The sequence below is a fragment of the Gorilla gorilla genome, chromosome 10, assembly GCF_029281585.2.
Source record: "Gorilla gorilla gorilla isolate KB3781 chromosome 10, NHGRI_mGorGor1-v2.1_pri, whole genome shotgun sequence".
Lineage (NCBI taxonomy): Eukaryota > Metazoa > Chordata > Mammalia > Primates > Hominidae > Gorilla > Gorilla gorilla.
Window position 1 is genome coordinate 71969814 of NC_073234.2, and position 23875 is coordinate 71993688.

A 23875-nucleotide genomic window follows, 5' to 3' on the forward strand; every position below is an offset into this window, starting at 1 on the left:
ATTGCAATTCATGTTGAACCTAGTTCTGGGAGGAACAGAGTCAGAGTCTGAATCGCAGTCTAAATCCCTAATAAAATTTAAACTCATTTAGATCACTGATTTCCTATTCATTGTACAGAAGAATGAAGTGGGGTTTAGACCCTAAATGCTTCAGTGTGAGCTGTGAAGCCCCACAGCTTGGCTGGATCAATCTGGACTTCGGGCAGATGCGCACTAAGGGCTGCTTACCTAGAGGAGCCACGTTTCTCCTGGTAAGATATTATTGAAAAGATGTTTCCTATATTCATGGATTTTTGTATTTGAAAAATTTGCTCCAATTGGTAGTTCTCTTTCTTGTATTCATTAAAAATTATTGATGTATATCTCTTTTCTACACACGCACATAAACTCTTACATGTGTTTTATAATCAAGAATTTAATAATCTTTGAAGATATTTTTACTGCATTCTCAATTCACTGCACTAATTCATGAGATTATAAACTGCAAAAAGGAGGAAATACCCCCATCTTGTGGTAACTAAAGAAAAGTCCTTGATACTCAAAGACTTCAAAAATAAAACTCCTAAATAGTAACTGATAGCACATTACCTCTGTTTTTCTGATAAAAAATTCTCAAAGAATAATTTCATCCTGCCTGTATATTACAATCAGAACAATTAAAATAATATGCCTCAGTTATTAGTAAAGTAACATTTATGTTTTTGGATCAATGAAGCTAAGCCAGCACTAAGAATTTTGTTACTATTCCTCTACTACATTTCAGGGAGTTATTTCTTCATCATTATACATACCGCAATAATGATTCCATTAGGTCCATTTATATTATCAACCCAACCCTAAAAGAAAGAAGATTTCTATTGGTTATACATTTCAGAAAATTGTTTTATCTTTGGAACATCTGCAGTCTAATCTTAATAAATTTCAAACAAGAGCACTGAGATCCCAGCCAATAGAACTATCTAATTCAGTATTATTAAGATCTCAAAAGATAATGGCAAAGCATTGGCCATTTTCTGTACTTTATTTGACTGTGCAAAACTTAGAATTTTGCCACGATTGTTTTTCTTAGCAGGAATCATGAATGGTTTTGTGGTGTTTTATGACCTCTTATGGACTAAATTGGACCTTGTCCTTATATCATGATCTGCTAAGCAATTCACCAACCATACTTCTCCACCTTAGTCCTGATTTCAGCCTCCTTAGGAGAACATTGAAAACATGATTTGTGTTAATGGCCCATTTCTTAACATTTTTTACTAGCTATAGAGTCCATGCCAGATATATATACATATATATATATATATGTGTGTGTGTGTCTGTGTGTCTGTGTGTATATTGACTTACTTAAAGATGTTACTGAGATTATGTTTAAGAGCAGCTAGAGGGAAATGTGTTTTTAAGTTTGTTTCTTAAGACCTAAGCCATTCAGCTGACCTTATTATGTCTCTTTACGTTACAGTATAAAAGTCAAATGTGTGTGTATAACGGGAGAGGAGAGAGAAGAGAGGAGAAGATGAAGGGATTAATATTTGTTGAGCCTTTTAGTAGGGACCACTCCTCATACATTGTCTCATCAAATCAACTCTCCATAGTATCTGTCCTGTTTTATGGAAGGGACAACTCAAAAATGTTGCATTACCAGTAAGTAGTGGAGCTGGAATTTATCTACCCCAAAGCTTCACAGACTTGCTTTCAAGAAGATGGTATAATTCAAAGTACTTTCAAAAGGTCATGACAGTATACTGAGGTTTAAAAAAAATTAGTATTCCTAAACTGAGATCCTTCTGTGAGCTTTGAAACTCTTGTTTACCCTGGCAGTTGTAATACTGCCAATTTGGCCATCAAGGACATTCTGGTATGCTTAAACTATAGTAGGAAAGCCAAGATATGAAACCATCACCCATGGGAATTTTGAGACTAGAGTGGTTAGAAGCTAATTTAAGCTCTCCGTCCAACTCTAGGACAGTCAAGATAACTGCCAGAGGAGCCACATGCTGGGTAAATCCTGAACCCAAAGTGGAATTTTGCCCTAGTATAATGGGTTCATATTCGATTGGCTGCACTTAGCTATAAATCCTGAGGAGGAGAAGAAGAAAGACGCCAGAAAGTAATTGGACTAGAAGAACCTTAGTTTGGAAGCAAAACACAGAATCTAGGTGAGTGGGCTTACTGGGAAAGGCTCCTGCCAAGTTGCTCCCACAATGGAGGGCCTTATGATGGCAATGTTCAGGTTCCTGCTCTCTTGCTGCACCACCATTTCTCCCAAGGCCTTGGTGTAGGTATAAATATTGGGCCAATCTCTGATCAGCTTGGGTGTAATCTCGTCAATAATAGCATCATCTAACCACCTAAAAGGTAGAGTAAAGAGAATTCTAGTAACATATGTTAGACAATAAACCAAAAGGAAAATGTGAGACACAATCAAACAAAACTTCCACCTTTTAGCCTCGGTTCTGGAATTCAGAACAGTCACATGATACCAAGTTTGAGTGTGTACCTGCTCAAAGCATGCATGAGCTTTTTGCTCTTCACTGCTAAGCCCAATCTTATCCTATGCCCTCCCATCCAAACAGATAGGTAGGTAGGTAGGTAGGCAGGCAGGTAGGTAGATAGACCGATAGAATCAGTAGCAATACTACTTCATTACGAATGATAGCATAGGGCTATTAGTACTACTTTATTAGTACTACTTTAGCACTACTGCTACTTTATCAGTACTGATTACTACTTTATTGTAGTAGTACTAAATTAGAACTTTAGTAGTACTATATTAGAGATTATTATTACTTTACTTCCTCTCTAGCAAGCTCATAAGTACATTCATTGAACACATATTTGAGTCCCAGTCATTCTCCCAGTAGTGTGCTGCATGCTGTGTTCAGGGAGTTAGAGGCTGTCATCCAAGGTGCTTCAGTGGCAGCCCTACTCAGTGTTGTCCGATAAAAATCCAGTGCAGTAATCCTGAAGCCTTTAGCTTTAAATTTTAAAAATTCCACTCAATGCAAATCAAATCAAAGTGACTACTTTTGGCACTTACAATCTGTTTTAGCAAACCTATGTAATGCATTTTGAAGGTCTGTTTAGAGTCTATGCTAATAACTTGAAAATTATCTCCAGAGATTTCCAGTGAATTCTGAAGTCTATCAAGTGGGGTGATTATAGTGCTCTGAAATAGCTTCAAAATCACGATTATTGACTACTCCTACTTACAAGATAATGTATCATGAATAACCAAGTTACCATAGCATCAGCCTAATCTTTCTTAAAAATATGTCAGAACCACTTGATAACCCCAAAGTCTATCTACACCTCTCTAAGAAAGCAACAAAAGTATTGTCAATTATATATTTAACATTCTTCTAGCTGACAGATCTATGTGGTTGAATCATTGATATAACATAGCTTTTTAAAAATTAAGCTGCCGAAATATGCTAGTGTGATTTTTCTAATCAATGTGGTATATTTCTATTTTATAGAACAGAACAGAACTATACTATTTTGATTGCAGAAAATCTTCACTGTTACCACTTTGCTGACATGACAAATTTTTGAGCAGCTAAGATGTGCGTGATGTTAAGACTTATTCAGAATCACAACTTTCAATTTTAATGCCTCATTTGATCCTGAGGTAGAACATGGGCATTGACTATAATGTTTCCACTTTTCTTGCTTTGCTTCTACTAGTGCTGAGTGTGTTCTGGATACTCAAATGTCTTTTTATTTAAATTGAATAGAGAAAGATTGAGGGGTTTTAGAATTAAAAACAACTTCAACTACATAGAAATATCTAGGATATTTTAATTATATGGTCACCTGGGGGCTGGGAAAGAATATAGGATGATGCAGACACCTCTCCATCTTAACAGTCCTACCACTATCTCATTTCATTTGGTGGGTCAACAGTGGATTGACTGACCTGAGACCATTTTCTCTCACCTGCAAAAATATATAGTTTATGAAAACCAGGTCTTGAGGGAATAAAGCTTAATTTCAATAAAGCTGTAAAAAAAAAAAAACCTAGAAAACATCAGAGCCCAATAATGTGCAGGGATTGTATGTCACATGGCTAGTACCAGTTGCTGTCATTAATGTTGGGGTACATGAAAAGGATAATACTTGGGGGGATAGGGGCCTTATAAAGCTTGGTGAGTTTGCTTGTCTCAGAAAATTTTGGTTTTGTAGATTTCTGACAGCATGCATGCAAGAAATTTTAATATTCTATAGATGACTTGCCTCTGCTACTCAGCTACACCTGTATTCCACTGTTTTATCTTTTCATTCCAATTGTACTTGTGAAAATGGCAATAATTGTACTGATTCTAAATTCTCATAAGAGTAAACAGGAATATAAATTACCTCGTTCCAATTGTACTTGTGAAAATGGCAATAATTATACTCATTCTAAATTATCATTAAGGGTAAACAGGAATATTCACAACTGCGTTTAAGCTCTTTGATAAAACAAAATGAGCCAATAAACCTAAGGCATTGTTATTTTTTAATAAAACAACCAGTGAGCATGCATCTTTGTAGGTAATAGTTAGTTTTAAAGTGTCATTTCTGGCCAAGTGCGGTGACTCAAACCTGTAATCTCAGCACTTTGGGAGGCTGAGGAAGGAGGATCGTTTGAGTCCAGGAGTTTGAGACCAGCCTGGGCAACATAATAACACCCTGCCTCTACAAAAAAAGTTTAAAAAAATTAATGGGGCATGGTGGTGTGCACCTGCAGTTCCAGCTACTCAGGAGGCTGAGGCAGGAGGATTGCTTGAGCTTGGGAGTTGGAGGCTCCCATGAGCCATAATTGTGCCACCATACTCCAGCCTGGGTGACAGAGACCCTGTCTCAAAAAAATAAAATAAATAAAAATAAAAATAAATAAATAAAACAAATAAAAATAAAATATCATTTATAATACAGCCAAACAGACCATCTGAAGCTCATCCAGCCACTTCCTAGGTTCAGAGGAGATTAGTGTAATAAACATGCACATCCACTGGTTGGGCCAAGCCATTCTTAGGACTTAAACACTCAATTCAGGGTTGCTGCTGCTGTTTGTTCTCAATTTGTTTTTAAAACAGTAAATAAGTTAGCACAGATAAAAAATACAAATACATATAAACCAAAATACATGTCTGAAATTAATCTAAATGTCCTCCAGTATACTCAAGAAGATGTTTTGAACCCATGGGTCTCAAATTCTAAACTTGAATTGCTTCAGAAGAAGCATAAAGTCATTGAAAATTTCAGAAAGCAGTATGTATATGTATATGTGTGTTCACATATACACGCATACACAATTTCTTCTAAAGATTATCAATTTTGGTTTCAAACTTATTGAATCAACATGATTATATCATTAATGGTTTATTTATGTATTTACTGAATGAAATACCAAGAGGCATATGTATTTCCCCTCCCCTGATGCCCTCAATTTTCTTATGCAACAAGTGGGCAAGCCTAGTAGTTTATCAGGAAATCTGTTAGAGAGTAAGTAGTGGACACACTGTCTTATGATAATGTTTGCTCTCTCTTTCTCCAGGGTAGATTATGTCATTCTCTTGATTGTTGTAGTTATCAAGTTGTATTTGCTTATGTGTCTGTCTCCCCACTGGACAGACAGTGAGTCCAGAAGATCAGGGATTATGATTTTTATCACTGTGTCTAATCACCTTTCTGCCCCCAGGAGCCAGCTGCCTTATTCAGTAAATGCATGTTCTTCCACATGGTAATCTTGATTGGCCAATTTCTGTACTATGTAAGGTTTTGGGAAGCAGAGATGGACAATGATGAGAGAAAGTGGATGAACTCAAAAGAAGACGAGGTTGTAGGGAGAATGTGGGAAAGGAAGGAAGGGGTTATCTTTGTAGAGCAGGAAGCAAAATTGGAAGTAAAGTGTCCAGTGGCAGTGGTGAAAAGTGTTGACCAACCTCGTTTTGGTGAAGGTGGCTTCAAGGTCAACTTAAACTTTCCAGTGGGAAGCAGGGTATTTCTGAGCCTAATGCTTATGGAGAATTGGCCTCTGTATTTCCCTCAAGACTTTTACGGAGCACCTAGCCAGGCTCAAACATGAGCCAGATGCTGAATACCCTGCCAATGGCCTGCCATTTGAAAATTACTCAGTTTGGTTAAGAAACAATTTAATCTTATTCTGGTTTGTAATTTAAAGCCTGCTAATATCAAAGTACACAGAATTCTCATTTTTACTTAGCTATATAGATGTCATTTTGAAGCTGTGCCATCCTGAAATTAAAAGCACAAGTGCTAGAATCAGCTTTCACCGTTCCCCTAGAAGAGGTCAGCTTTTTTAGTGTTAACAATGTGTTCTATAGCACGAAGGCAAAAAAGACTACTTTCCAACATCTGACCTCCTTTCATATCTCCCAGAGGACTGTGATAAGGGCCACTGCTGCTGGCTGTGGGGGCCTCCATCCCCCTGCCTCTCACGCCTGCACCCTCAGTGCACACGCCACGTTTCCTTTTTCACATGGCAGATTAGCTGTGTCTTCTGGTGACTGTGTAGCCTCAGAAGCATGGTTTTTAGTAGGTATAGATCTACTAGGAACTTTCCATTAAAGCTTCTAAGAACTGAAAGACAACAGGAGGCAAGGAGAGCAGGAGAAAGAGGGAGCATAGAGATAAAGAAGATAAATGATCCTCATTTCAAATGAAGACTGCTCAGTGAAAAAGCTCCTTAAGGTACTCTTTCCCAAACTTGCCTGCTCATAAATATGAATTACACAGGGCCCCTGGGAAAAATCCAGATTCCTGGGTGCCATTTTAGAATCACTAAATACATCTGCAGAGTTAAGAGTCTGATAATCTGTATTTTCAACATGCCCTGGAAATTCCAACAGTCAGGCAAATCAGGGAATCACTAATTTAAAAGAAGTCCACTCCATAAACTTAAGTCATTGAGATTTGAATATATCAGGATTAGCTCTCAAAAACGCATTGCTTCATGGAGTAAAATTTCAACAGAATTGAATTTTAAAAGAATTAAATCCCTGGTACTAGAAATGCAAAACATGACAAGTATGCATGTTCTAATCTGGAGTTAATTTGATAGGTGCAACCCCATATGCAAAGCAGTAGCCATGTCCTATTGTTTTTTTCTTTCCCAAAACATGGAGGTGTTTTTTATACCTGTTGCCTCACCCTCATTCTAGTCTTCCATACTACTCCTCTCTGGTAATGGGTCTCGCTTCCTCCGTCTACTCCCTATGCTAATCCACTGCCTCCCCCGGCCCCTGGCTATATTAATATTCCTGAAGCCCACTTTCATCAGTATTTTTCCATGATGAAAACAAATGAGCAAACAACCCAAAATTACACACAAAAATGCATGCGCACACATGGCCCTCCTTCAATGGATCTCTACTGCCTAGAGAATTAAATACAATTCCTCTGCATGGTATGCAAAATCTCCACAGTATGGCCCATCTTCCCCTCCAGCTTGATCTCTGACTTCTTCCCTACACGTAACACATGCGCTGCCAAGATGGACTACTGGCTGTGTCCCAAACACGCCTGGGTTTCCCAGCTCCAGCTGCCCTGCCAGGCACGTGTGCACATCTCACCTATCCACACTCTATCCACTCTTCCAAGTCTTCTCACATGCCTCCCTCCACTCCACCAGACTTAATATGACCTGTTTCCCCACCACCACACGTGTATAATTCTGCCGTGTTCTATTTGTCATGGATATGAGCTCTTTGGAACATAGTCTATATCTTAAGAAAGCACCTTTTTTTTTTTTTTTTTTCTTTGAGACTGAGTCTCGCTCTGTCGCCCAGGCTGGAGGGCAGTGGCACAATCTCGGCTTACTTCAAGCTCTGCCTCCCGGGTTCACGCCATTCTCCTGCCTCAGCCTCCCGAGTAGCTGGGAGTACAGGCGCCCGCCACCACGCCCGGCTAATTTTTTGTATTTTTAGTAGAGATGGGGTTTCACCGCGTTAGCCAGGATGGTCTCGATCTGACCTCGTAATCCGCCCAACTCAGCCTCCCAAAGTGCTGGGATTACAGGCTTGAGCCACTGCACGCGGCGAGAAAGCACCTTTTAATCTCTACCACTGCCAAGTACGTGAGTAGACTGGAAAGACCATGGGCTTCAGAATCAAGTGGCCATGGATGAAAATTGTGTCTGAGAGACTTTCAAGGAGTTACTTAGCCATTCTGAGCTTTTTGCTCCGTGATTAGTATAGCAGTGATAATAATATCAACCTTACAATATTACGTTATGGAATTAAATGTCTATGGAAGTGTCTTGCTCACAGTAATTGCTCAATAATGATTCATGTCCTCCCTTCTTAATTCAGATTTATTTACATATGTTCAATAGAGCAATAAATATTTGTGATTCCATTTTTCTAGTACCTGCTTCTAGTTATTTCAGGTTTTCATACAGGCACAAAAGCCCTTTTCTTCTACACTGGTTTCCCTAAGAGGAGTTACCTTGACCTAAAAAATAAGGAAAGCACCAACCATAAAACCCTGCCTTTCTTGGTCAGTTATATGCATTTTAAAAAATAAGCATTCTACATAAGCTGTTATTCTGGAAAACCGGAATTTCACTGGCAATCCCTGATCCATTTATGCACATAAATTACCAGAGGTAAATATACCAACTAGGCAGAAGCTGGTAATATGAAGGTAGAGCTGAGTCAGAATGGGAACCGGTGGCTGGGATGAGGGGCAGAAGACAACTACAGATATAAGAGCCAGGAAAATGAGTCGCTTAACACTGATTAACAGCCAGGCTTGTCATACTCATTAAAAGCATTAACTCCTGATTTAAGTTATTTTTAAAATATATTTATGTTAATGTGCTAAAGTTTTTGTACTAACTTCATCTTTCTGGAATATTTCAGGGCCAAGGTAATGCTAAAAGTTTTTAGATAGGGGCTAAAGAAAGGGAGCTCAGGCCTGACAGTCTCAGGATACAGGATGGATAGAAAATGGGGGGAGCTGAATGAGCAGAGACTTTAGGCCTGCAAAGGTTGGGACCAGGATGTAAGCATGGGGTTCAAGTTCACAGTCCCATTATTAACAACACTGAGCAGTACCACTGCTGCCCAAGCAAACAGGAAAGGTCCGGGCCAAAAATGCATATCCTTCTTTATTTCCCAGAACTGGAATTCCCATTCAACTGATTTTCTGGAAAAATAAAGTTTCATTTTACATCGTCATGGTGATTTTCTTGAGAATATAATGCCAAGAGTACAGCTTCAAGATCATCTTGTTGTCTAACGCCTGGTTCCTTATAAATAAATAAATAAGAACTGCTGAACTACTAAGAGCAATGGCAGCCGCTAGACCCCTTGAAGTTACTGTTAACAACAACAACAACAACAACAACAACTTTCCCCCAGGCATTTCTCTGCTGCACTGAAAGAAAGAAAAACTCCCAGGGGAAATAGAAACCTAAAAACCTTGGAAAATAATTCCATTTTAATACAGACCAATTACTAAATACAGAATTACTCAAAGAAACAAAGTATTTTCCTAAAACAAAGAAACTAAACCTGGATTTAGGTGAATTGATATTTATTCAGAATGATTTTTAATGTTGTTATTCTAAAACTTCCAAAAATTCCATCTGGTATAGGAGTCGTTGAAATAGTCGTAGATCATGGTATAGTTGGTGAGGGGTTGCTGGGTTTTATTTAAAGTGCTATTCAAAAGTTAACATATAGGTTTCATTCAAAGTTTAAGAAGAAAAAAATGAACAACCAGAAACAAGGGTAAGATGTGGGGATATGGATAGATATTTTATACATAAGACTTCTGCATCCCAAAATATCAGCTTGTTAGAGAATTCTGTCATCTATTCTTGCTTCAGTCAAAACAAACAAACAAAAACAGTCAAAACAGTATGAAAAATAATCGTCTATGCCACCAAAAGCTTTTCATTCATTCAGCGAGCATTGAGTCCCTAGCTGGAGATGCAAAGAGGAGCAAGAAATATTCTCTTCTGTTGAGAAGCTCATTGTCTAATGCAGAATGTAGATAAGCAACCAGACATTCAGAATGACCTGTGTTACAAGCAATAATACAGCTGAACACTGGGTACTATGGGAGCACTTGGGAAGGGTGCCTAAGCCAGAGAGCTTCACTGGGGAGCCTTGATATCTGAGTAAGAATTAACCAGGTGAAGCAGAAGGGGAAATAAGCTCTAGGGACAAACAGAGTTTCGAGTGCAAAGGCAGGCAGAGCATGAGGAGGCAAGGCCTTACCTCTTTGTGACTGCAGCATGAAAGTAAGGGGAGGACTGAGAGAGATGAGGCTGGATAGGTGGTCCTGGCTGTCCTAATTAATTTTGAATTAGCAAATAATAAGTATGACTTTTCTCTATTTTTTAAAAAAACTTAGTTCCTTAATTGCACCCAAAATTTATCTGTTGAGATAAAATAATTTCATTCCTAGTTCTAATTAGTTGCTTAAATAATTGTTATCCTTGGAGAGCAGTAAATGACAGATGGAGGTTAAAAATTTTGTACAAATGTCAGTTGCAGTTTGTTCATAAATCATGTAGCAATTACCTGCCTTGTCTGGTTGACATATACTTGAGGGAGGATGGAAAGTGCTGAATGCCTGAAGATAAATCAGCTCTTCCTCTGGGAGGTGAGTTTATTCTTCTTTGAAACCTAGGGGTATTTAGTGTCTGGATATAGTTTGGGAGGAAGTGGTATGGAATACCTAGAGAAGCCCTTCACTATGGGTGAACTCTTACTTCTTTTCTTTTCTTTTTCTTTTTCTTTTTTTTTTCTTGAGACAAAGTTTTGCTCTTGTTGCCCAGGCTGGGGTGCAATGGTGCAATCTCAGCTCACTGCAACCTCCACCTCCTGGATTCAAGCAATTCTACTGCCTCAGCCTCCCGAGTAGCTGAGATTACAGGCATGTGCCACCACACCTAGCTAATTTTTTGTATTTAGTAGAGACAGGGTTTCACCATGTTGGTCAGGCTGGTCTCGAACTCCTGACCTTGGGTGATCCACCCACCTCGGCCTCCCAAAGTGCTGGGATTACAGGCATAAGCCAACACACCTGGCCTCTTACTTCTTTTCTCTGATGAACTCTCAGGCTCTTTTGCTACCTCAAATTGCACTATGACCTGTCAGGTGTTAGAGAGATCAGCAGTGGAGAAAGTCCCAGGAAACAGTCTGGAATCAAAAGGGGTCTGCCCCTCTCCTGGACATATCAAATATGAAAACATCACATTTACCAAGAGACAACACCATAAGAGGGTAACTGACAGAAACCAATTCCATCCTGAAAATGCTCTGAGGCTTTAAACATACTTTATTGTCTAGACTTTGGGCCTCAGAATACACCTGCTTTTTCTCCCACTATCCTGATGAACTCTGCACTCTAAAATTTTTCTCTGTACCAATTTAGCAAACCCCCATTTATTAGCAACTTTAACCTCCAGATCCTTTAGATGACTTTCATTCTTCTTTGTCCTGGATATTTTTACATGACAGACAAAAATATCTATTCTCAGAGCTGGAGGAGATAAAAATGTTTGCCCTGAAGGTAATGAACTCTTGATTTAGCTAAAACTTTTTAAAGAGTATATATTAAATATAAATACAGTATTATATAAAATTATAATGTGACAAATTCATTGTGAAATAGTCCATTTTTCTGCTGTAATACTTTTTATATAGAGTTTTTTTTAAAAAAAAAAAAAAACAAAGTAAACTTAGTAAAATGGAGCAGAAGAATAAAGAAGCAGAAAACAAACTTATTCTAAGACCTGAGCTGTGTTTTAAGATGAAGGTGGTTTCTGCTCATTGGCAACAAGAGAAAAATCCTAGACATCATTTCTCTTGCATCCTAGGACAGTAAGGAAAGTGTGTCTCAGCCAAATAAGTCAAGAGACTGTCACCTTCTGCCAGATCTTGGAGCAATTCTTATTCTTCATTAGTTTTTTTTTTTTTTTTGAGACGGAGTTTCACTCTTGTTGCCCAGGCTGGAGTGCAACGGCACAATCTCGGCTCATTGCAACCTCTGCCTCCCAGGTTCAAGCGATTCTCCCCAGTTTCAAGTGATTCTCCTGCCTCAGCCTCCCAAGTACCTGGTATTACAGGCGCCTGCCACCACATCCAGCTAATTTTTGTATTTTAGGCTGGTCTTGAACTCTTGGCCTCAGGTGATCCACCCGCCTCAGCCTCCCAAAGTGCTGGGATTACAGGCGTGAGCCACCACACCCAGCCTCTAGTTCTTTTTTATGAATTATTTGATTAAGTGCTGTTAAACACTCCCTAGCACTGCAATAAGTGTTTTATATAACTTTTTTCAACCTCACAACTATAAAATGGGCCCATTTTACAAATGAAGGACTTGGGGCTCAGAGAGGGCAAGGAATTTGCTCAGTCACACAGGTAGTTACTGGTGGAGCTTTGCCAAACTCACGTCAGTCTGAATCAGAAATTTTTCTTCTGAACTTTTATACTGTACGTTATACTTGCTTTATCCAGTGACGATGCTAAGTTCATTAAGAAGTGAGAAACAACTTCTATGTATAGTATTCCCAAGTACCTCATGCAATGCTACGCAATTCCACAAAATGTTTAAGAATTTTCTATCCCCCTTCTCTTTTAGCAGTATATTCCCCACCAGAACTAGCAGGGACAAGGTAGCTAAGGCTAGCGCCGTTTCAAAACATTTTGCTTCAAAAGTGTTTGACTTCATCATCTCATTAATAGCTACAAAGAATCAAAGAGAACAAAGGAACTTATTCTACCCGCCCCTTGATCCCTTTATTAGACCAACTTACTCAAGGGAATCAATGATTTTTTTTGGCTCCACAGGGCACGGATAGATAACTTCATCGATGTGCTTCAGGTTACAATTTGAATAGGCAGTAGAGATATGTATAAAGGCTTCCAGCTTTGGCATCTGACTAGCCATAAGCAAGAGCTGCTGGGTGGCAGTGACATTAAGTTGCACAGCATGTCTAGAGAAGATTAAGCAGAAGGAAATACAATGAAGTAAGTCAGTATCATGCCTTGCTATAACTGCACCTACTCCAATAACTGGCATACCTATCAGATTTTGGTGGCCGCACCAAAACACCAGGAAGAGAAGGATGGGTCATGGCTACACAGTTATGTGATACTCGGAATGTTTTATGTAGTGATGATGTGTTTTGTGCATGTAAATCCTATTCACTGACACACTGTACATATATCTAGAGGACAATTGGTTCTAATCAACCAGAAAAAGAATTACAACACTGAATTTATAAAGGTGCTTCTATAGGCAGCCATTAAAACAACACAAACATGTAAATTAAGCATCTAACTGAAGAAGTTGGAAAATATAAATAAACTGGAGGGGAGCAACAGTACATTTTTTAAAGGAGCAATGTAACTTGCTATTGTAAGGATCCAGGCAAGACATGAAAATTGATGTCAAAATCTAAAATTGCAGCTAGTAGAATGCAAAGCTATATAAACAGTATGTGATAACAATGAAATAATTCATTCCAGGAATACATGGTTTATCAAATACCAGGAAACTTACTAATTTAACTCAAATGAGAAAAACTATATAAGAATCTATATGTATTTTGAAAAGTTTAAAATGACATTTAATTTCCATTTCCAATTTAGTTAAACAAATTCACTAGAACAGGAATAAAATGATTAAGCAATATATATTTAAATTTGCTAGCCAACATCATTCTTAATGGTGAAAAGCTAGGAGCACTGCTTGTAACGTCAGTGGTAGGAATAATGCCTACAATCACACTACTACTTAACATTGTTCTGAAGTCCTAGCCTTGGAATTAATTAGAAAAATAAAATTAAAGAACAGATATAGATACTAAAAACACAGCCACAAAAATTACTGTCGGATTATATAATTGCATACATGTAAAACAGAAGCAGCTTTTTAAAAAACTGAAATGTACTATAATTCAGTAAGGTGTCCACTGATAAAAATTACGTAAAAAATCACTAGCTGCCTGTATATAAACAAAAATTAGAGAAGAAAAGGGAAGAAATGTCCAGAGTTGAACATTTAAAATATATCAAATTCATCATAAATGAATATATAATAACAAAAAACAAATAAAAAATGAATAAAATGGGAAAACATATATTGTTCTTGGATAGGAAGAATGAATATTTTAAATATACTAAATGTTTTTAAAGTATTCTACATATACAAGGTAATTCTAATCAAACTCCCAAGATTTTTAAAAACCTGGCAAAATTATCTTAAATTTAATCAGGAAGTATATGCAAAGAGAACAGTAAGGAAAATTCTATAAAAATGAAAGTGTGGCTGGGCACGGTGGCTCACACCTGTAATCCCAGCACTTTAGGAGGCCGAGGTGGGCGGATCACCTGAGGTCAGGAGTTCAAGACCAGCCTGGCCATGATTGTGAAACCCCGTCTCTACCAAAAACACAAAAATTAGCTAGGCATGGTGATGCGTGCCTGTAGTCCCAGCTACATGGGGAGGCTGAGGCAGAAGAATCACTTGAACCCAGGAGGTGGAGGTTGCAGTGAGCCAAGATCACGCCACTGCACTCCAGCCTGGGCAACAGAGCGAAACTCCATCTCAAAAGAAAAAAATACAGTGCTGTGAGTATGCTTGCTCTAATATAATAAAAATTACAGTAATTAAAATGATACAGTACTGGAAGTGAAAGCCTGATTTAATGTAACAAAATAGTTGAAAAACTGAAATTTAGTTTAAGAGCTTTATATCAGATAAAGAGTAAAAAATAAAATATTTAACAAATATTGTTCAAAAACTAACCATGTGGCAGAAAAAAAAATAAAGCTGCTTTACTTTCACATCTGCATCACTCTTCTTACAGAATTGGCCCGTACTCCTCTTTCTAGGTAAATACTTTATAAACGGATCAAATATCTAAATGTAAAAATGAAACCATAAAAATACTAGGAGAAATTATAAATACCTGCATAAATAATTGACTTGAAAGACATTTGATAAATTGTTAAAATAGTTTCAGCCTTATAAAAGATGAAGAATTTAATGGCCAGGCGCAGTGGCTCACGCCTGTAATCCCAGCACTTTGGGAGGCCAAGGCGGGTGGATCACCTGAGGTCAGGAGTTTGAGACCAGCCTGGCCAACATGATGAAACCCCGTCTCTACTAAAAATACAAAAGTATTAGCCGAGCGTGGTGGCAGGCACCCGTAATCCCAACTACTTGGGAGGCTGAGGCAGGAGAATCGCTTGAACCCAGGAGGTGGAGGTTGCAGTGAGCCAAGATCCTGCCATTGCACTCCAACTTGGGCAACAAGAACGAAACTGTCTCAACAACAAAAAAAAAAATTAAGAATTACTGTGCTGAAACTTTCAAGAAGTCTTAATAAGAAAAAAAGTTTCAATAGAAAAATAGGCAAAGAACATCAATAGGCATTTCACAAACAACAAAATGCCAATAAGCATTTAAATATCATTAGCCTTTGTAATCATCAAAGAAATACAAATCAGAACATGTGCTACCATTTCCATTATCCTATTAGCAACATTAAAATAATTTAAAAATTATAGTATTATTTTGTGACTGTAAAAATGAGCATTCATGTGCACAGAGACAGTGTAAGTGGACACCACATTTTTGGAGAGCAATTTAGCATTATGTGTGAAAATGCCAACTGTTCATAACCTGGGTACATCTGATATGTATCTGATAATTGTACTTCTAGGAATTTATCTCAAGAAGAGCACACAAAGGGGTGAAAAATATACATGCACACAGATGTTCACTGCAGTGTTGTTAATAATAGTGAAAAATTAAAACAATCCAAATGTCCACCGACATAGAACTGGTTTAATATATTTTATATATATGTACAATAGAATGTCATGTAATCATTACAAATTAGAATATTTATTGACAATGATAGATATCAAAAAATATAATTGAGCAGGTTGCAAAACATCATTCTCGCTAGGATGCCATTTTCTTCCAGTAAAATTGAACATACACCTATGTAATCATAGATACATAAAGAAAAATTGGAGTGAATGTTCTCCACAATAGTAAATGGTTGTTTCTAGATGGTGGGATTTTGGAGGAGTTTTGCTTCTTTGTATGTTTTTTTTTGTTTAGAGTGTATTTCTTTTTTTTTTTTTACAGAAACTATGAAGAAATTTACATGCACACATATGTATACAAGCCATGAGAGGGAAATGGGAATGTACCTGAGAGTGTCGTCAAAGCGTACAGTGGCTGCACAGTGAAATATTATGTTTGTACAGGAGAGAAGCTCCTGCATGTCCTCTTTGCTGATGGCAAAGTCATTCTGATTGAGATCTGCATAAATAGCTCTGATCTTCTCATGCACATTTGGACAAACTTCTTTGACTTTCTCAAATAGCTGAAACATAAATATAGATCAATATACAAAAAATAGCACCATCATTATCACATTGTTCTTGTTTATAACAACCTGCTTAATTATACTCAAAAACTGGTTTTAGTTGTAATAACATTACTTAAACAAGACATCTGGCTGGGCATGGTGGCATATGCCTGTAATCTCAGCACTTTGGGAAGCCAAAGCAGGGAGATCACTTGAGCCCAGGAGTTCAACACCAGCCTGCGCAACATGGTAAAAACCTGTCTCTACTAAAAATACAAAAAATTAGCCAGGCATGGTGGTGTGTGCCTGTAGTCCCAACTACTTGGGAGGCTGAGATGGGAGGATCCCTTGATTGATTAATATTAGAAAAACTGTTAAAGATCTTTCTGGAAGAGTCAGAATGACCTCTTTGTTGAGAATGTGCCCAGGACACCTTATCAACCTTATCAATCCCAGATGTCAAAAGCATTGAGGACTGACCTAACTTCCAAATTATCTTCAGAATTGCAGTAACACACCACTGAAAAGGCTGGCCCTACAGTGCAGAAAAATGGTAGACAGAATTGAAATATGTTAACTTGCCAGATCAATATGTGGATTTCTTCCCTTTCCTAGTCATCTTCATTAAATCCTCAGAATGGCTTCTGAACATGCTCTTGCCTGATACAAACGAGACATGATTTCTCTGACTACCTGAGATCAACTTTTTATTACCCAATAAAAACACCCTGGGGTACATCTCTTCCAGAAAGATCTTTAACAGTTTTTCTAATATTAATCAATCATAAGCATGCTAAATGTTTTCTTCTAGAGTCAGATGTTTTCCCTCTTGATAGTTAATGTTAATTGTACAACAAACATATGTTGAATATTTTTGGATAAGCTTATCTAAAATTTGTATAATTTTCTCTTTTTTGATAACTGAATTTGGAGAAGACTCTTTTTGAGTCTACATGATATATTTTATTCACTAGAAATTTACTTAGGGTTTTGTGGACTCTTTCACTTTGGCCTGTGAAGACTTCTGACTACTGGAAAGCAAGAAGTAGGAGATGGTTTTAGCATCCACCCTTCTCACGATGGGGTTCCTTACATATGATGTAAGCAGTCATATTTAGATTTTCTTTTGCCTTTGGTTTTTATGACTTTAAAAGACAGAAGTTACTGCTATTCCATATTATACTTTCAGACAACCTGTGCAATATTGAACAGCACCAAGATCCCATATTTTCATTACTTTTCAGATCATTACAATTTTAGGAAATAATGTTCCAATCTGTGTTGTATCTGTTGCATTGTATTTTCAATCAAGAATGCGTATCTGAATGAACATGGTACAATTTTTTAAAAGTCTGAGTTTTCTGATTTAGATAGTAGTTGATAATGTTCCACTGCAATAAATCAATGAATTGGCTGCATCAATTCAAACCACAGTGCTAAATGAGGATTCCATTTTACTACATTAGCCTTGCTTAATAATAGGACTTTCCCTGTCAGGAATCTCACCATACCCCTATAGCTTCAAAAATAATACTCTTTAATAGTGCCATGTCCTGAATAGAGTGACAGAGATGGCAGCCAACTGCAATCCAACAGGTCAGTGGTTTTGGTCTTTTCATAATGCTGTCCACAAAGTGAACTGCATTGGAATCACTAGTAGCATAATTAAAATGTATATTCCTGGGTCCTATCCCATACCCACTAAATAAGAAATTACTAGGGCACACCCAGGAATCTGTATTTCACACCAAGTCCCCCAATTGATTTTAAGGCATGCAAATGATGAGAATTTGTCCATTTAGAGTGCGAACACGGACAATTGCAGATGAATAACTGCATACAACTCATTTCCCTTTATAACTGCCCAGATCAATCTTCGCATCAGTAGCTTTCAAACTGTAGGCATGAAAAATCAAAGAACCTGGTTAAAAATTATTTCTTTATTCCACCCTCAGAGACCCTGGCTCAGTAGTTTTGTGTGTAACCTAGGAAATTGTATTTCTTAACCGCCTCTGCAGGTGGATCTGACGGTCCAGGTACCATAATTGGGAAACACTGACTCTGAAAAATTCATGTCTGTTCTTAAATTCAGGGCTTATATTTCCCCCTCTAGTTTGTAAACTCCTTGATTCTTTTTTTCTTTTGTAGGGAAACTCTTTCTATTTTTCTTTAATTTCTGTGGGTACATAGTAGGTATATATATTTATGGGGTACATGAGATGTTTTTATACAGGTATGCTATATGAAATAAGCACATCATGGAGAAGGGGGTATCTATCCCTTCAAGCATTTATCCTTTGAGTTACAAGCAATCCAATTATACTCTTTAAATTATTTTAAAATGTACCATTATTATTGACTATAGTCACCCTATTGTGCTATCAAATAGTAGGTCTTATTAATTCTTCTATTGTTTGCCACCCTTTACCATTCCCATCTACCCCCTCCCACTTGCCTTCCCAGCCTCTGGTAACCATCCTACTCTTTATGTCCATGAGTTCAATTGTTTTGATTTTTGTACCTGACAAATAAGTGAAAACATGCAATGTTTGTCTTTCTGTGCCTGGTTCATTTCACTTAGCATAATGACCTCCCTTTCCATCCAAGTTGTTGCAAATGACTGAATCCCATTCTTTTTGTTGGCTGAGTGGTACTCCATTGTGTATATGTACCACATTTTCTTTATCCATTCATCTATTGATGGACACTTAGGTGGCTTCCAAATCTTAGCTAGTGTGAGCAGTACTGCAACAAACATGGGAGTGCAGATACCTCTTTGAGATACTGATTTCCTTTTTGTTGGGTATATACCTTGCAGTGGGACTGCTGGATCATATGGTATTTCTTTCTTTTTTTTTTTTTTTCTCAGACAGAGTCTCACTCTGTCACCCAGGCTGGAGTGCAGTGGCACATTCTTGACTCACTACAACCTTCACCTTCTGAGTTCAAGTGATTCTCTTGCCTCAGCCTCCTGAGTAGCTGGGATTACAAGTATGCACCACCATGTCTGGCTAATTTTTGTATTTTTAGTAGAGACGGGGTTTCGCTACGTTGGCCAGGCTGATCTTGAACTCCTGACCTCCAGTGATCCACCCGCCTCGGCCTCCCAAAGTGCTGGGAATACAGGCATGAGCCACCACACCTGGCCCATATGGTATTTCTATTGTTTTTTGAGGAACATGCAAACTGTTCTCCATAGTGGTTGTACTAATTTACATTCCCACCAACAGCGTATGAGGGTTCCTTTTGCTCCACATCATTGACAGCATTTTTTATTGCCTATCTTTTGGATATAAGCCATTTTAACTGGGGTGAAATAATATCTCATTGTAGTTTTGATTTGCATGTCTCTAATGATCAGTGATGTTGAGCACCTTTTTATATGCCTGTTTGTCTTTTGTATGTCTTCTTTTGAGAAATGGTTATTCAAATATTTTGCTCATTTTTTGATCGGATTATTATACTTTTTACTGTATAGTTGTTTGAGCTCCTTATGTATTCTGGTTATTAATCCTTTATCAGATAGGTTGTTTGCAAATATTTTCCCCCATTCTGTGGCTTGTCTCTTCACTTTGTTGATTGTATCCTTTGCTGTGTAGAAGCTTTTTAACTTGATGTGATCCCATTTGTCCATTCTTGCTTTGGTTGCCTCTGCTTGTGGGGTATTGCTCAATAAATTTTTGCCCAGACCAACGTCCTGGAGATTTTCCCAAATGTTTTCTTGTAGTAGTTTCATAGTTTGAAGTCTTAGATTTAAGTCTTTAATCCATTTTGATTTGATTTTTGTATATATAGAGAGATAGAGGTCTAGTTTCATTCTGCTGTATCTGGATATCGTTTTCCCAACACCATTTATTGAAGAGGCTGTCTTTTCCGCAGTGTATATTCTTGGCACCTTTGTCAAAAGAGTTCACTGTAGGTGTGTGGATTTTTTTCTGAGTTCTCTATTCTGTTTTATTGGTCTGTGTGTCTGTTTTTATGCTGGTACCATGCTATTTTGGTTACCATAGCTTTGTAGTATAATTTGAAGTCAAGTAATGTGATTCCTCCAGTTTTATTCTTTTTTGCTCAGGTTAGCTTTGGCTATTCTCAGTCTTTTGTGGTTCCATATAAATTTTAGGATTTTTTTTCTATTTCTATGAATAATGTTACTGATATTTTGATAAGGATTGCACTGAATCTGTACACTGCTTTGGGTGGTAGTATGGACATTTTAACAATATTGATTCTTCTAATCCATGAACATGGAATACTTTTCTAGTTTTTGGTGTCCTCTTCAATTTCATTCATCAGTGTTTTATAGTTTTCATTATAGAGATCTTTCACTTCTCTGGTCAAGTTAATTCCTAGGTATTTAATTTTATGTGTGGCTATTTTAAAGGCTTTTTAAAAAATTTCTTTGTAAACTCCTTGATTCTTATTCATCTCTTTATGCCTGACAGTATGCCATTCATTGAAAAGACTCAAATTTTGCTTATTGAATTAAAATAATTCCTGTAAGATCAGTAATAGAACTATTACTACAATAGAATGGAAGCCTGATTCCTGAAGTTTGAATGACTGTGATGAGAGATAGCAGATAGCGACTGCTAAACGAGGACACAAGTGTTTCCTGAGTCCTCTATATTAACTGCCAGTGGGAGCTGGAAGTAATGTGATTTCTCCAGTCTTTATAGCAGACCTTCTATTTTTATAATAATGACAAGACTGAAGGGACAAGATGAAATGGTGCAAATGGAACCTGGATAAGCACCAGCTCTTCTAAAAAAAAATTTCTTTTTGGTGTGTTTGTTGCTAATGTGAGAGATTGAAGTAAGAAAAATAGATGAAATCAAAATGAGTAAAGAAAAAACATAATTTCAGAAATTTCATTGAAAGCCCACCAATAAAGAACAATATAATTATTTTAAATTCTAAGAGCTTATCCTGTTTCTTCTCATTGCATAAACTCATATTCTCTACTTGATGGCACAAGACTGAGAGGTAAATAGTTGGAAAGCTGCTCACCATCATCAAAACTCAAGCAGAGGGATTGCTGTTGATCCATTTTAGGAAACCTCGTTCTTTACAAGAGTAGGACACATTTCTGTGGTCACTGAAAGATACAGCTGAAAGGTGATCTAAGCATTTCAGATTGGAAACTTTGGGAGTGTTCCATTGATTTGCCATTACACAGGCAAGTATTTCTCTCCTTAATTTGTTTTTAAACATAAGATACTCTTCTAATTATATGAATAGTTACTTGTAGCCCAGAGGCAACAGAGAAACTGCAAACTCTTAAGTAAGAAAATTCAGCAGAAAGAGAAAACCAGAAAAAAAAAATTGTCTGGTTTAAATAAACTCCTTGGGTATGACTTCTGTAGTCAGATACCAAGACTGCATTTTTATTAGAAGTAGGAATTGGGGTGGGGGCATTACATTTATATAATGCTTTTGAAACAATCCAGAGGCCTTTAACATGGTCTCTTACAATGAACTAGTTAGCCACATGACCTCATTTTGTAAGTATCCACAGGAGATTTGCCCTCTACTTCCTGGGGCTCATTGAAGGTAATCAAATCTTTTCTAATCATGAGAATCTTTGATCTTTAATCATTTTACTACATCTTTCTCTTCAAAAAGTCTTTCTCTTCAAAAATAACTATATTATGTAGTCCCAATAACCCACCAAAATTTGCTTAATTTTTTTTTGGAAAATAAATGAGTAAGGTTGCTTAAACTAAGGGGCAATCTCTGTGGAATATTTGGTGTCCCAAGGTGAAAGAGACACTAATTTTTTTTAGAGAATTTTTAGAGTGCTGAGTAAAAACAAATCAATGAATTCTGCAAATTAGCTTTAAGTTGAAAACAATTAAACACAAATAAGTACATTAATTTAAGCAAAAACCATTATACCCAATGTACAGATTAACAAAAATTCACAAAATGTTAAAATTGTTGCTAGTTCACTAGTAACTCTCATAAGATGTAAAGGATTAATCTAGAAGTTTTTAGTGCTTTAGCGAAGACCGTTTCTATAACTCCATAAGGCAGCATGGTGTAGTAGTATGGCTGTCAAAATTCGGCATATAGCAGGGTTGCCCAGGAAGTTGCTCAAACAAACAAACCTGTGTCCTGACCCTGAAGATTCTCATTCAACAGTTATTAGTCCAAGCTTGGGCATCTATCTTTTCTTTGAACATGGTCTCTAGTAATTCTGATATACCCTGAAGTTGAGAACCATTGGTGTATTGGAAAGAGCTCAGGCCCTTAGGAGTCATGAAAGACTATATTTGAATTCTGATTCTGCCATTGATTTGCTATGTGACTGGGGCAAGTTACTTACCTCTCTGGGTCATTGTGTTTTTGCATATTTATCTAAAATGCCAACCACCTGACTATCGTATTCTGTGACCTCAGAGAATTAAGCATATATTATGCTGTTCTTAAAGACAATTTTGCATTTAAAATCGTATTCTGTGACCTCAGAGAATTAAGCATATATTTTGCTGTTCTTAAAGACAATTTTGCACTTAAAATCGTATTCTGTGACCTCAGAGATTTAAGCATATATTATGCTATTCTTAAAGACAATTTTGTATTTAACAAAATTTTAGTTCACTTTACATAATATTCTATAATAAATGCTAAAGGCAACACAGTGTTTGATTCATCATCTTGTTATGTTTTCTTTTCCCCACACCAAAGATCAATTTCACAGTCCTTTGAGAATTGTTTCTTGCATCTGGGCAGGAAAAGAGCTAGGGTGGCTAGGAAGATGGAGACCAAACTTAAGATTATTTCTACTCTCCAACAGAACTGGTGGCATCTCTGCATTATCCATGCTAGAGGATGGAAAAAACAGTGATATTAACTCAGAAATGGCAAGCAATAGTTTCACTTTCCTCATGATATTGTCATCGAGGAAGAAATTTCCTAGGGGAGGCAATGCAGTACAATAGGGAAAGTATGGACTTAGAGATTAGAGACCTGCATTCCAATTTTGCTGTATCACTTGGCACAAATTACATAACCTTGGAGAGATGACAACTGTATCTCATCTGTGATGTAGGAATAGGCATACTGCAGAGATTTCTGATGATTCGTGTAATGAAAGTCAGATGTTTGTCATAGTGCCTACCGCTTTGTAGGTCCCTAATAATAGGAAAATTCCCTTTCTACTTCCATAGCAATACTCCATTTCCAAAAACTGCTGATCAGAAAGCTGTGTTGTGTGTGTGTGTGTGTGTGTGTGTGTGTCTGTGTGTATGTTGGGTCATGCCAACGTTTCTGATTTTATCCTGTGATCCAGATACTTCTAAGAACAAAATGTATGCCAAAATCATGTTGAACCTCATGGCTTGGTAACTTTTTTTAATGAAATTAGTATGGGCAATTTGAAGCTTTTTTTAAGACTGAAGCTCTGTCACCAGGCTGGAGTGCAGTGGTGTGATCTCAGCTCACTCCAACCTCCACCTCCCAGGTTCAAGTGATTCTCCTGCCTCAGCCTCCCAAGTAGCTGGGACTACAGGCACGTGCTAC

General features: G+C 37.4%; 1 protein-coding gene and 1 long non-coding RNA gene across 6 annotated transcripts in view; one reads left to right on the plus strand and one right to left on the minus strand.

Moving 5' to 3' along the window:
• Positions 1–23875, minus strand: part of FAR2 (fatty acyl-CoA reductase 2) — a 185397-nt gene that overhangs the window by 25567 nt on the left and 135955 nt on the right. For 4 of the 5 annotated variants that reach the window (XM_031000735.3, XM_063694093.1, XM_063694094.1 and 1 more), the window contains 4 exons: positions 16194–16369; positions 12779–12958; positions 2171–2348; positions 792–836 (listed from right to left, as the gene is read on the minus strand). In XM_031000735.3, the coding sequence (XP_030856595.2) occupies positions 792–836; positions 2171–2348; positions 12779–12958; positions 16194–16369 (579 nt within the window). Of the gene's footprint in view, positions 1–791; positions 837–2170; positions 2349–12778; positions 12959–16193; positions 16370–21361; positions 21560–23875 lie in introns of those variants that run through there. The other variant, XM_031000737.3, reaches the window with a different exon arrangement.
• On the plus strand, positions 123–16212 carry LOC129525833 (uncharacterized). The gene is made up of 3 exons (XR_010129353.1): positions 123–251; positions 1962–2156; positions 16129–16212. It is a non-coding gene; the product is annotated as an uncharacterized lncRNA (long non-coding RNA).